The 15,484-nt window shown below is 38.5% G+C and overlaps 1 protein-coding gene across 1 annotated transcript; it reads right to left on the bottom strand.

Moving 5' to 3' along the window:
- Window positions 1-1,113: 1,113 nt before the first annotated feature.
- On the bottom strand, window positions 1,114-14,269 carry mknk2a (MAPK interacting serine/threonine kinase 2a). The gene is made up of 14 exons (XM_084120037.1): window positions 14,138-14,269; window positions 13,578-13,751; window positions 13,372-13,459; window positions 13,099-13,200; window positions 12,921-13,018; window positions 8,961-9,040; window positions 8,532-8,605; window positions 8,140-8,244; window positions 7,988-8,043; window positions 7,635-7,730; window positions 4,578-4,772; window positions 3,926-4,090; window positions 3,780-3,820; window positions 1,114-3,372 (listed from the first exon to the last, which is right to left on the bottom strand). Exons 2-14 carry the CDS (start codon window positions 13,626-13,628, stop codon window positions 3,087-3,089), a joined length of 1,437 nt encoding a protein of 478 aa, XP_083976163.1. The 5' UTR covers window positions 13,629-13,751; window positions 14,138-14,269; the 3' UTR covers window positions 1,114-3,086.
- Window positions 14,270-15,484: the final 1,215 nt, after the last annotated feature.

Raw genomic sequence — 15,484 nt, 5'->3', positions numbered from 1 at the left:
ACCAACCATTATCAACATGATCTCTTCATGTTTTTCTAGGTGAAGGACTCAGGCTGAAAGCATTTACAAATGTAAGCAGTTTTGACAACTGCATATTCAAAATAGAGACTTGGCAGGCTATTATCATTAGGCTAAATTGTTCATTTCATTTGTAATTTTTTTCTGTTGTATTTGTCCTTTTGTTTGTAATTGTCTTTTTTTTTATGTATTAGCCTACTGACCGTTTCAACTCACTGTTGTGTGTTGACAGTGAAATTGCTCTGAAAGAACAGATTAAAGGGTTTTGATGAATGCACTGACAGGCCCCACCCCCACCCCCACAAAGTTTTGCTTAGGACCCCCATACATCTAGGACTGACACTGCTTGTAACTGGCATGCAAACTACATGTTTATGGCATACTGAAGTGTTTATCAAAGCTGTGATGTAAAAATTACGTCTGAGTGTGTGTACAATGAAGGACAGAAATTCAGTGATGTTTGTGAGAGACAAACACATGAGAACAAGTAATTTGCATGAATGATAACATTTCTTTTAATTTTCTTTTAACTTTTTGAAAGAGTGAGATAGAAGTAAAAAAATAAAAAATGAAAAAGTTCAAGCAACATCCACAGCGCATTGCGACGTGGAGTTGTCGTCAAAAAAAGAAAAAAGGAAATATAGGCCAGGTCCATCGGTCTGTACATCAATCTATCTGAAATGAGGGAGGACAAAAAGGTTTTAAACCTTTAAAAAAAAAAAAAAAATGATATATATATATATTAAAGCATCTTTACAGACACCAATGTTCTCCTCTATCACAATTTAACAACTTTGAGGCTGTTTGTTTATCATCCTACAATAATAATAATAATAATAATAAAAAATAATAATAATAATAATGAATTACATGCACAAAAGTTTTTGTATGGTCCCAAAGTAAAGTATAATAGATTAAAAAAAAACCTGAATATTATTCAGTTTATTATTATATATTATTTATTATTATAGAGTAACTCATTTTGCATAAGAAAATATTATATATAATAATAATAATAATAATAATAATAATCCCTTGAGCTTAAGTGGTCAATTATGAGTGTTTTTACAAGAAAAAGTAACCACTGTAATTGAACAATTTTCCATGTTCTTTATTTGGCCCCCCTGGGTCAGATGGAAAAAGAAAAAAAGAAAAATACACCCACATGAAAATACACAAATAACCACGAAAGGTACACCACTGGTCCCTTACATGAGTGTAGAGGGGGTTTCTATGAAAAAACAATGCCAAATAAAAATAAAAATGGGGTCTTTCTCAGAAGGAAAGACTAAACTCAGCAGATTCCATCCTAGGTGGTTTCTGTCAGAAAAAATAAAATAAAAAATATATATTATTTTGCATTTCAAGAAAAAGTCTTACTGTAAGACAAACCACTAACTTATTAAACCAAAAACCTCAATGATAGGCTTTGCTTCGCTCAGAGTGAAAGTGTTTTGTTCCAGGTTGATCTGCATATTATTGGTGAGAAAAACCTATCAACCTATATTTGTTCCAGGTTGATCTACAGTATATGAGAAAAACCTATCAAACATTAAAGTGTCTAAAGTCATCATAGATCGGAAATGTGGAACAACACTAACAAGTAATATTTTAGAAGAAATCAAGCCTTTGGTCTATATATTGGCACTTATTGAGGACCAAAAAAAAGGGGGGCTCACATTTTCTCATAACACAAGTTAGACAACTTTTAAAAACCAATAGACAAACAATTTTTTTTAAAAAGAGTGAAGATAAAAATCTCCCTTCCTAGCACAAAAAAATAAAAAAGGTGGCAGGGGGGCAAAATATTATAGCAGCACGGCACATTGGTTTCTGGAGTTTTTTCTGCACGTCTATGCTTTACCTTTCTCTCAGATGTCTGTCTACAAGCACAAAAAGGAGGCTAACAGAGGACTTAAGGTCTTTTCGTGGAATAAATCACCTTTATTCAAACAGTGAATGGAGTCATTGACAGAGCCCGTGTGTACACGAAATGTTCAATGACTAACTGAATGAATGGTGAAAAAGGAGTTGGGAATGCAAATGCTAGACTTCTCAGAATTTGCAGCAGAGCCTTGAAAATGCACCTGTCAATTCCTCAAAACCCCCATGGCATTTGCATGGTGTTTCAGGTCAAAAGAGGAGGAAACGAAAATGGAGTGGAAACATGATTATGGAACCAAATCCTGTTTTCCTGAGAGGCCAAGTACAGAAGTTGTGCCCCCTCCCTAAAAAAAAAAAAACGAAAAAAAAGAAAGCGGAACTTTCCAGTGCAAGGACAAGACATATTAAACGCCAATGAATTTACATAGAATGGGTCTTTCAGCTTTTAAATCTGCTTTGGTTGTTCATTCAGAAAGAGATCCTGAGGTTTCTGCAGAAAGCACTGCTCAGATTTGATTTTGGCAGAAACAAGTGTTTTTACAGTAATACAGTGGATTGAAATAGGCAAATAAGGTCCTTGATAATTCAGGATATGAACCCCGCACAACATGGCTGCAGTTTCTGCCCTGGATAACTTGAATGAATTATAAATTAATTTGCCACTTAAGTCCCAACAACAGTTGCTGCTTATTTACATAGTCACAGGCTGCCATCATTATCACTTTGTGAGTTACTGAAGAAAAAGTAAGTCTCAAAGACTGCGCAAGTACAAAAGATTCGGCTGCTGGGGGTCCCATGTGAGCGCAAAGGCAAACAGCAAAAGTGTTTTTCTAATGCTTAGAAGTTAAATGGCTTCTGTGGGGTCCAACTGTAGAGGAATGGAAGCAGCTTGAGTCCTTTGATTCTCGTGCTTTTCGTAAACATTGTTATATTGACAGATTCCAGGGACTCTCAGACATCAACAAGTCTTTTTCCAGCCACAACAGCCACATTTTACCCAATCAAAACTGTGTGCAGGGGGCCTTGGAGGTGCTTTAAGTGCTACAAACACGAGAGTCCTTCCCACGAAAGCTTACGACCCACAAAGTAATTGGGCAGAGAGGTCATAGGTCAACACACTGCCTAGTTGAAGATTCTGATAAAGGTCGTCGGGGATGATCGGAGGCTGGAGAAGGTGGTAGAGATCAGGCACAGTCGCCCACGAGCACAAGTGGGGCGAGGAGCTGGCGCAGTTCAGAAGCACACACTGGCCCTTGGTGCTGGCTGCCTGCGGTCTTCCTGCGGCGGGCCAGCTTGGACCTCGAGGGTGGAGACAGCAGCATGGAGCTGGAGCTGCTGGAGAAGAGAAGTGGGGAGGAGATCTCCTCCAGCTGCTGCTGCTGCTCCTCGCTCTCTTCCCTCTCAGCCAGCTGCCGGTTCATGGCTACGGCCTGCCCTGCAAAGAACGTCAGGTCCTGAGCGCTACCGCCCCTGGAGAAAAGACATTGATGGTCAGGATAGCATGAATATTAAATGATCTGGTATTTACAGTCAAAACTATTGCTGTTGGATAATAGGATTCAGAAATGTATTAAGGCCCTGATATACTGTATTATATAGGCCCTGATAGCAGAATTGAAAAACAAACTCGTGACAAAATCCAAACAAAATCTGTTTGAAGATTGTTTTGAGAATTTGAAATTCCCGAGAAGCTGTTAAACCCATTCGAACTACCTTACATATTCATCTAAACGGCACTCGCAACAGTGTGGGCGGCATTGGGATGTTTGCTAACAGTACACCAAAACTCACGCATTTCAAACTTATTTTTACCCCTTTAAGAGAAGAGCGAAAACTTCTGTGAGTACATCAGGGCCTTTATTCTGCACTTTACCCACCTCTGATGGAGTATGGATGCAGACACAGTGTTTGGTGCACACTAAAAATTAACAGAAATGAGTCAAATAAGTCAAAGCAGCAAATATATGTTAACTGGGTTAAATAAAGTCTACAAAGTCCTAGAGATTGGAAGTAATGGACGTACCCCTTTAACCCATGGGTGCTGCAGTACTTGGGCGGCACTGAGGCGGTCTTTGGCATCCTGAACCAACAGCTTGGTGATGAGGTCTTTGGCTGCAGGGGAGATGTGTGCCCAGTCCTTCTCTGGAAACTCGTATTTACCTTCCTGAATACTCTCAAACAGCATGCTCTGTGGACAAATTGTAATGAATGGTATTAAACATCTGTAGTAACAGGGATCAGGGATTTTTTTGTACTGGACCGGTCAAGCCAGTGGTTCAGATTTTTATTTTCCCTGCCACAAAAGTAATAACTACTAAAATAAATGATTGATTTATTCATTGATTGATTTCATCGCTCTCTTCCCTTATAAATAAATTAATTAATAAATAAATAATAAAAGTAAGGTTGTTGTTATGACACCAAAAATATAACAGTAAAATATCACAATTCTCGATTCATATTTCGATACAGTCACAAAAACTACAACTAAACTAAAAAAAAATTAAAGCCAAATAAAAAGTTAGTTGCCCCAGGCAATAAAGCCCTGACTATGAAACAAGATGGCTAGACCAGGTCCTACTAGGTCTTTCCTACTACAATTCCACTGGAAAGTTTTGGACTTTCAGTACTTTCGAAACTGCCCGATTTCCCAGCAAACTAGATGTGTGGTGTACCTGGCAGGCTTGGCAGGGCTCTCCCCAATCCCAACCACAGTCTGTTCCACAGCGACCCACAAAGGGCGGGTATCCACTTAGCATGATGTAGAGGATGACGCCGAGGCTCCACAGGTCACAACGCTTGTCGTAGATGCTAGCTTCTTCATTAAAGGCTTCCACCACCTCAGGGGCCATGTATTCAGCTGAGCCACACTGCAGGAATTAAAAACACTTTAGTACACACTGTAAAAGTCCTCAGACATGCAAAGAAAAGTCCAAAAATTTCCACTATTGTTTTTAAATGCCACAAGTACACTATTGGGTAGAGCAGAGAGGAACAATCCAGCCTCAAGTTCTGTTTCACTTCATGTTTACAACATCCTATCAGCATGTCCCTAGGTCAGACAACGAGTTCTGATGTACGGTAACAAATTACAAGGTGAGCAACTTAGAGCTACATCATTTGTCAGAGCTGTCAGCAATCCCTCAGCTTGGCCTCTCCTGTTTTTTTTCACCTGCAGAGGCATTATCAAGTTCATTGTTCCGAGTTAAGCTGGGGTGGCCTGATCCGATTCAGACCTGGGCGCGTCAGCGGACAACTGTTCCAGCAGGGACCACAGGCTGCTGTCTGCCCTGCGTCATGTGGAAACTAGGCCAAAAGGTTGCTGCTCGAGGGGAAAAAGAGAAAAAGAATTTAAGCCGCTCTACACCGGCTGGGGATAAACAAGCCCCAACCCTGCTTGAGTGTTACATAACACGCATACGAACGGACATCCTGAATGGTGCACTAATAATTAACGCAACAAAAACACAGGAGGTTAGCAGTTTGGCGGGACAAGCAGACCAGTTTATTTTTATGGAAGTGCAGCGGTCTGGTAAAAAAGATTGTTACACAACTACTACATGAGTCACTGATGCAAACGGAGGCGGCTAAATACATTATGCAGAAGGGGGAGGAGACTGTGTCCTTAAATAGCATCCTAAAAATCAGCCTGGGCTGCCTTCCCTCTGACCCTGACAAATCTAAACCCAAGCCTTGGTAACCTCGCAAGCGAACTCCATGTTCCCTCAAACCATCAGAGCCCTGTAAAGGTGTCAGGGGCATCACTTTCAAGGAAACGTGTGCCATGATAAAATGTCACTGTGTGCTTTTACCAGAAGATGTTTGGCCAGTTGATCTTATGACACAATGCCTTTGTAATCAGAAGAAATAACTATTGGTTAAACAATTGACGCTAATACAAGATCACCTGATTATGGAAGCGCAAATGGATCCCTTTCACTAGAGACACAGTTGTGCACTGTGATTCAACAAACCGAGAGTCCAGCAATGATCCCCAATTGTCAGTTCATTGCCCAGCTGGTTCTACTTTCAGCATGACTGAGTCCTTACATAACGCTCCTCTGTGCAAGAGGAATCTTAGGAGTATCACACAAAGCTGTCTGTCGCTTATGAGCAGCCCCACCCGCTTCCTCCCGTCGTTATAAAGGAAAGTGTTTCCAGACAACATGTAGGCTACAGGGTTAGGATTAGCAAGTGATGTACACAAAGACGTTAAGTCACCTTGTTTATATCAGTGACCAACCACTGAAAGTTAGCGCTGGCATTGCATCAGTCTCAACAGCATGTTCTCAAATGGATTAAGAACAGAATGTTATGGCATGAGAGGACTTTAGTTCTGGCAAAACCAGGGACTTTCCCTGGTCATTATTCTAGCAAGTAAAACCACAGTTGTGGGTGAAAAATGCAACAAAGAGTTAGAACATTTAAAAGGGATAGTTCACCCACAAATGATAATTGTCATTAAATACTTGTTCAGTTAAGACTTTTGTTCAAGCACGTTTAAGGTTCCGTTGACCACATTTTATGTACTTTATGCATGCATGTACGTTGTACGTTGGTCAATGTTTATGTGTGAATAAAAGCCTAAATTAAAATCGGTTCATCATAATGAATCTTCAGAAGAATTGGATTAGACTGCTTGATTCATAAGGATTGTTTTTAAGAGGTCTTTATGAAATTTTTGAAGTGTCAAAGTTTGAGGAATAACGGTCAATGGAGGGACAGAAATCTCAGGTTTTATTTAAAATGTCTCCATTTGTGTTTTGAAGATGAACCAAAGTCTATGGTCCAAGTTAAAAGTAAATGGAAAGGGTACACCATCCGAGCTCTGACCCACCCAGTTCCAGTTCCAGAGTCTGCAGACATCAAGAAGAATAGACTGTAAAAAAAAGTCTGAGTGCTCACCACCAGGGTGCAGTAAGAAGAGGGAGATACGTGTGAAAAGATCTCCATGAGGAATTTTGTTTTTGATCTCTGTACATGAAAGTATTCACATTAAAAGACCTTTGCCTGTTCCCTTCAGACTCAGAGGTAATTAAACCACTTAAGGTCAACTGTTCCTTGATCTGTAATCTTGACATAATTCTGTTACCTATGGTAACACTGCACATAAAAACAGATGTTGAAGCCTCACAAAACTCAGTTACTGGACGCGATCAAATGGAGGTTTATTGGCTGTAGCTTTAAAGCAATAACCGTTATCTCTGTTGTTCTTATTTTGACAGAGGACAACAGTGCAGTGAAGCGGCAATAAAAATGGCATTACAATGCTGACTAGTGACTTGATTTATGTACACTTATATCAGATGAAATGTAGGTGACAATGCGTTCATATGGAAATAAGTTCAATTTGTGGGCATTTACAAGTTCTTAAACACCAACCAGCCTCATAGCTCTTAATCAAAATGTATCCTACAATCACATGTCCTATAGCTCTTTTAATAATTTTAACATTTTATTAATGGAAAATAGTGTAATCTCATTAAATAATCTAAAGTACAAATCTGTTTAGAGTTATTTCATATTGATTCACTTTCAAATTATTTCTATTTTAATAAATATTATGTAAAATAAATATAAAACTTCACTGCAGCATGTGTCATTGACCATCTTTAAATGAAATAGTACTATACAATATAGGCCATCAGCCACTCTGCTCTAAGGTATCAGCATTGGCCATCAAAAATATTGGTTGAACACTATTTAAGTGGTCCTTACGAGGTTAAACTCACCGGAGTCAAGAGTTCAGGGGTGGAGATGGGTGAGCTGTCACTATTCAGTTTGATCCCACTACCCAAATCAAAATCACAGATCTTCACTGGAGAAATCTACAGAAAAGAAAAAGAAAATAACCCTTTTAAATGTCATAGTGAAGGGAGTTAAGAGCGTTGCATTGAGTATTCCTATGGGTCAATTCAGGTTTTGTTCAACAGCTCAAAAAAAAAAAAAAAGCAAAAAAAAAAGCAAAAAAAAAAAAAAAAAGCTACTGTACCCAACATATTCGTCAAAAATCTGGTCAGAAATGCAGTGCATGTGTGTTCTCCTCAGATGTCTCATGTCTCCTCGTGTACAGAGAGAGACTCACCCTGTCACTATGTTCACAGAGGATGTTCTCTGGCTTTAGGTCTCGATGTGCCATCCCTAGAACAAGTAGAAGACATAATGAATAAACATTTATGTTGGTAATATATAGACCGCATGAAGACATTGTGTTGTATCACTACTAAAGGTCCCAACCTTTGTTATGTAGGAAGTCCAGAGCACTGGCGATGTCCTGCACCACTATGCTGGCTTCCTGCTCATTGAAGTGTTGTCTTCGGTGTATGTGGGTCAAGATAGAACCTGAGAAAATGAATAAATGCCAGTTCGAAGTTTAACTTTTAAAGTTCAATATCTTTCAGAGTAATTCTAATATGCTGATTTGATGCTCAAGTAAAATTTATAATTATTTATTACAAAACCGTGATACATAATTGAGTGGTCTTAAAAATAGAAATGTCAAAAGAACAGCATTTAATTGAAATAGAAATTTTGTAAACGTATGTCTTTACTTTTGATCAATTTAGTGTCTTAGCTGAATAAAAATATTTATTTTACAAAAACAAAAAAATAAAACCCACACTACTTACCGCCTCTCAGTTTTTCAAAGACCAAATAAAATTTGTCCTCCTCCTCAAAGTATTCCACCAGCTCCAAAATGTTTCTGTGGTGAGAAAAGATATTAACATTAGGCATTGTAACATGATGGTATCTTAAAGGATTTTCAATGAGCTTCGCAAGCTTAGTTCCAAAACCTAATTAGCAGTATTGCAATCTATGTAGGCAGCATCTTAACAGTCATGAGACTCGACCCCACAGTTTGCCATCAGCATGTTGCGAAGCTAAACAGTATTAAGTTTTCTCTCCCCTGTCCACCATCTTGGATTTATTTTTTGCCCAATTAGCTTGTCGCATTAGATTTCTGTGATGGTTAAATGCCATTTTAGAGTCTGGCCAAAACGAGGTATCTTACAGAGGTTTGGGAAAGGACCAATAGTGTCACATAAGGCTTTCCGTACCTGTGACCCTGACACTGGTAGAGCATTTCCACCTCCCTGAAGACACGGCTCCGACTGTGGCCCGGCCTCTTCTCAATTATCTGTAGAACATTAAAACATCATCTTAATGACCCAATACAAACCCAAGGAAGGACACAGTTCTGCAAGTCAAGGTCAGAACACAATGAGTCTGTTTTGATGGGCTCATTTGCTACCTGGAGACTGCCCTATAAGTACACATTTGCTATTAAGTGGCAAAACTCTCAGACATGCCCACGTCATCTCAGTATTCAGCTCGAGTCGACAGTTCTGCACATCCCTTTGTGGATCACCCACGCACGGCATGTGTGGGAGATTAGCAAGCACACAGATGACACGTCACTGCCGGTCTACAAAAGAACATCTCAGACCACTGATTCAGCAGGCTTTACAAGCCAACGGACTAGACAGATGATCAGGTTTCACAACATTCAGGGCACCCAGACCATGTACGATGAACAACGTAGTGGCAGGTTCCCCATCACAAACGAAGGGTTGACTAATGGTGCGTTCAAGTCAAGTCGGAAATATCGTAATTTACGAGTACGCACATGAACGCCACCAAAAAGTTGTACATACGAGTGGGAAACTGGATTTTCTTTAAGCCCAGATTTTACGAGTCAGTGAGAAATGCGGAATACCCATATACTAAAGGCATTTAGAAGTGACATTGTAAGGCTTTATTTTTTTACAACGAAATAAGCTAATTGCCTGCACAATATACAATAGCATTGGAATATAACAATGTGCACTGACATTTTACAGAGGCTTCATAAATTAATTAAAAACTAAGCAAAACACACCTGATGGTGACGCACAGTCTTTGTTCATTTTCTAGAAAGTTTAAAAATCTTACGTTTTTTTGGGTGGTTACTTAAAAGAAGGTACACCACCATCTTGCTCTGACGAAAGGGACTTAAACTCACATGAGGTCGAAAACATGACTTCCCAAATCGTAAATACGAACTTCCCAGGAGGACTTGAACGCACCATAAATGATGAAAATCCTTAGTAGAGCCTACCATGTGGCATGCCACCAATTTTGTGGCCATTAACAACTGGGAATGTTGTGATAAGTGGGCTATAGCAGTTAATTTAATTTAAATTAGTGATGTCAAATCGATTAAATCGCATCTAACAAAAGTTGTTATATGTAAAATAACTTCTATTTGAATACATTTTAAACTTAGATTTATTCCTGTGATGCAAAGCTGAATTTGCAGTCTCATTACTCCAGTCTTCAGTGTCACATGATCCTTCAGAAATCACTGAATCTAATATGCTGATTTGTTGCTCAAGAAAAAAATGTATGATCATTGTTGAAAACAATGCGGATTAATACTTTAAATTGAATTTTTCTCAGGATTCTTTGAATAGGGAGTTATATAAAAAAAAAAAAATTATATATTATATTTATATTATTATATATACATTTTTAACATCTTTTGTAATAAATATCCGGTTTAGCATTAGCAAAACATTTTACACGATTCAGGTCGCACGGTACGCAAATTACAACTTCAAACTTTCTCCAACATCCAAAAATGCACACCAGCTCATAGGACTCTTGGAATTTAACAATATTCCATGACATCAGCCATGTGGAGAACCTGCTGTTTTCAATTTTGTCTTTCCTTTGGCAAGTTACAGAACATTTGCTAGGAAATGCCACATGAACGTCCTGCACATGCCTCATTTAGCACCCTCTATATTACCTTATCCATCTACTAGAGGTCAAACAGATGTAACGCGAGAAACCACACTGCTTTTTCAAAGTTAACATGTCCTGCTTCACAATAACAACAATTGAAAAGGGGAAGTTTCTCTGCTGAACAGGCACAATAGTCATTTATTTTTGTTTCACAGCTGCAGCAGCAGCACAGAAGCTGGAAGGCCAATGTTCCAGAGAGAAGTACACATCACACACAAATAAAACAGCTTGTATGAACAAAGCTCAAACCACCATGAATCAAAGCTAGTGTCCAGTATTTCCTGATGAGGGCTGAAACATTAAAACAGAGCCATCTGACCCAGCATAAACCCACTTTTATTCTTATGCAAAACTACATTTAAGGCAGGACACAGCCATGTTCAGACTGCAGGCAAATGTGGCCCAACTTTTTTTGCTCATATGCAACTCGACTGTTTTTCTCATGACCGTCTTTATAATTCCGACTTCGGCCACTTCCATGTGTGGTCCTAAATCAGAAACAGGTCAGATTTTTTGCAATGCGACCTCGGTCTGAACAGTCAAAACGGAATTCATGCGAATTTTACATCACTCTATATCAACATTCACCACAATTCTGCACTCATGGGAGTCAGATTTTACATATCAGACAGAAGTTAAAGGAGAACTCCGGTCAATTTTAACATTGAGCTAATTTTTTTGTAAATTTGGAGTGCTGTCAATACAGAGAACAACGACAAAAATCAGTGTTGTCTACACCGTGTTATCCTCTTTTTAAAATTTGCACCCTGTTGACTTCAATGGGGCAAGTTTTAAACCTGCTTTTAGCCTCTTAACATCCTTGATGTGTCATTACAAGTGCACAGCCAATGTGAGTGATTCCTTCAGAGTGAACACGGGTGAATCTGACTGCAGTAGATGTCCACAGTAGTCGATTGTCGAGTTCACGCGCATAGGTTTAGTTACCTAGGATCACGCGCGTGAACTCGACAATCGACTACTTTGGACTTCATTCATTTTTATTCATATCTTTCACATCTACTGCAGTCAGATTCACCCGTGTTCACTCTGAAGGAATCATCTAACATGGCTGGGCACTTGTAATGACACATCAAGGATGTTAAGAGGTTAAAAGCAGGTTTAAAACTTGCCCCATTGAAGTCAACAGGGTGCAAATTTTAAAAAGAAGATAACATGGTGTAGACAACACTGATTTTTGTCGTTGTTCTCTGTATTGACAGCACTCCAAATTTACAAAAAAATGAGCTCAATGTTAAAATTGACCGGAGTTCTCCTTTAAAGACAATTGCGAAAGGTAGTCAGTGGAAGGACAGTGATATGTCAGACCTCACAAGTGTTACAGCGACAGCACATTTTTAAAAACTCTGCACTCTTTTTTGAATCCTCAGCTTTGTTTTTTAATATTGCCTGTCTGAGCATAAACTTGCTGGCTTCTGCGGCAGATCACTATAAATAAACGCGTAATCGCATGTCCTCAGTGTTCACTTTCAGACAGCTTGCTGTGTGACGTCTTTTAAATCGTTCTTTTGCACATAATGGTCAATCCAGAACCATGATCTGTTCGCACTGGAACATTGGCCACATTTATACGCAAAAAAATAAAGTTTGCTTGGCTGCTTTCCTCAAAACATACTACACCTAGGGTCATACACATCTTGGGAGTGTTAATAAAAACACATTTAAAAGAACATGCTAACAATGTGCACCTGCAATCAAAAGTTAAATGCAACTTTTGTGTCAGAATTTACTCTAAAGAATCTGGTAACTTGACATATACACACACACACACACACACATATATATATATACATATTGATGTTAATATTGTATTGCAAAGTTATGATATTTTGTATGGCTTAAAACAAGCCTTTTATTTTCTCATTAGTTTTACTTTAAGCACATTTTGCATTTCTCACTCAAAACTATGCTGCAATATTAAACTTGCTTGAAAACATCAGTGTGTCAGCATGAGTGATGTCACAAGATCACATTGCTAACTGCTTATACTTAGCACTTCGGCATCAACCATAAGCACTGGTTTGGCTACGATCTGGGATTGTGACAGTAAAATCAGAGCAATAATCATGCAAGGAGTGTACAGCTTAAGAAGGTATTTTGCTTTTGTGACTGGAGTTTAACCTGCACATAGATAAGACACTAATTATTTGAAAGCCACATGAACAGTGATATAGTGATGTGCAGTTTTTACATAAGAGGTTGCTGATACTTGCCTTAACTGCATATTCTTTATTGGTGATCAGATTGATGCAGGTCTGTACAACAGCATAAGCCCCTTCACCAAGAATCTCATTTTGAAGTTTGTAAACATCTGTAAAGAAAAGAAAATTAATATTTACCCTCTACATACAGTGAAGCTTAACTCCAGGCCTGAGAATAAATAAAGCTTGCCTTCAAAACGTCCAGAGAAACTGTCAGTGGCTCTGCATCTTTTTTTCTTCTTATGTCTTTTCTTGGCATCAGGGATATCGATGGGCTTGCTGGATGGCAGGTCTTTAAAAAAAAAAAAAAAAAAAACACTCTAATCTATTATGAACTTTGCCTAACACACAATGAGTTCTTGAGAAAGTTATCTTGAATCTCTACCTCCTTAGAGTTTACGTCAACCATTAAGACTGATAATAACGGTCAATATTACTGAAACAGCAGGTAAAATAGCTGTACCAGGCCTTGACGAGTGGTCTTTCTTGAAGGACGAGCCAAGATGGGATTCCGGATCTATGAATTCATCAGTCTTGAAAGGGTTTAGCCCCTGGGAACAGGAAGACAGGAACATTTCTGTCAAGTGTCACACATTTAAGCTTGCAAATTTCACTTTCATTCAGGACATTAAGCCATTTTCTGGCAAGTCAGAACAAGAAGTAACCAACCTTGAAGGAGCGATGGAATCCGGTGACCTCCGTGATTTTGTTTTGCACCATGTTTTCAAATGGTCAGATGATGACGTTCAGCTTGGTGCCTAAATCTGTGCAGTGGGTCCTTTAAATCAATTATTTGTCACCTCTGATCTGATCACCTCAAGGTGGTCGCGCAACAGATGACTCCTACAGACAAAAACAGCATCAATATGGGTTCATATACTCTTCCAGTGATAATCTGGAGTCTCAGAGATACAGATGATGACCACAAGAGAAGAGAAAAGCTCTTGTACAGACTTGGTATTTTTCATATTTTATGAGTCAGAAAGTTAACACAACAAAAGAAACGAATTAAATAGCTATTAAAATCGAAAAATATAAACGGGCATGTCTTATGTACGTTTACAATTGGTTATTAGTTTGCACGCTATGAGTAGCTATTTTTAATCAAGCTGACCGTGTAACCAACCTCTGAGCTGCATGTGGTTGCATTCAGAAAGTAATGGCCTGGAGTTTATTTATAAAGAAATCTCAGAATCATTTCATAGGCAGAGGAAAGGGTTTCATCTTACCCCGTTACTAGCCGTGAGGCGCCAGCGTTCACGTCGTTGCTCCAACCCACCGTGTAATAGAGCGCTACTCTGTGTTTGTCAATTGTAATGTAAACTAATCTTGGGAGTACAACGCATATATAAGGTTTTATCCTGCACTCCGCCCACTCTATATTCCACACCCAATCAAAAGAAAGTCGAATCAAAACCTCAGAACACTATTGGACATTCATTTCAGGGGCGGGGTATCGTTTTCCCTACGTCATCTATTCAGAAACAAAATTGGACAGGCGCTTTAGTGGCAAATTCAGTGGACTTGTTTATTGCCCCATCTACTGGACAGTGGCTACATTAGCACAATTAAACAGATCACATTTGAGGCAACACATATTTTCGAACACTTTCCTAAAATTAAACTAATCCTTGTTTAATCAGTACTTTTGTCTTAAATATAGCTTCAAAGACTTTAGTGGACACAACTTTACAGATTAATTTATAAATAATCAGTTGTTAATATATATTTGCAATAGGCTAAACGTGATAATCTAATGGTAGATTATGTATTTTTAAAGATTTTTTAGTATTTCATTCTTCAGACAGAAACCCTTGGAAAGGGCAGTACTAGTTGCTGGAGGGTGCAATATCACAGCCTTAGAACCAGGTATTTAATGTGTTAAGTCAATTACGGTTCCTGTGGTTAGGAGTTATATTTTTAAAACGGATGATTGCAACCTTCTAAAGTAAAAAATAACCAAACGGGAACTAATTACCACAGTCAGGGGAACGTCCTGTGTTTGTTAGGCAGCTATACGAGAAGGGCTTTTCAAACACTGTGTGTGTAATATAACGTAATTTAAATCATTTGAAATAATTTAATCTTGGATTAGAACAGCTGGTCTGTAGGCAGGCATGATATGTGGATCACTGCAGCCATCTACTGGTCATTTAGTTCAGGTCTAAATACCGTAAAGTTTCTAAATAAATTCGCAACATAATACGTCACCGATCACTATTTTCTAGACACAAAATTAGATCAAATAACCAAACTGGTTCGGCTGACTAAATATTACAAATGATGATATTCAGATGAAATGATCAAATAATAAGAGCGTAGTCATTCATTAAATGTGATGAGATGAGATTTTGTGCCCTCTATGGTCAAGAGAAAAAAAAGTATTTGAATCAAATTAATAATAGCCTACACTGCTAATAATTAATAATTCGAAGGGTTGAGCTACATTTCTTTAAACAAACAAACAAACAAACAAACAAAATAAGGTTGAACAACATCAAAATTCAAATGTTGGGCTTGGAAAACAACTGTTTCAGAATTGTACTTGTCTCTTTTATGTGCCATGTCTAAAAGCT

This window comes from Abramis brama, assembly GCF_963993115.1.
Source record: "Abramis brama genome assembly, chromosome: 7".
NCBI lineage: Eukaryota > Metazoa > Chordata > Actinopteri > Cypriniformes > Leuciscidae > Abramis > Abramis brama.
This window is presented reverse-complemented; position numbering and strand designations above follow the sequence as displayed.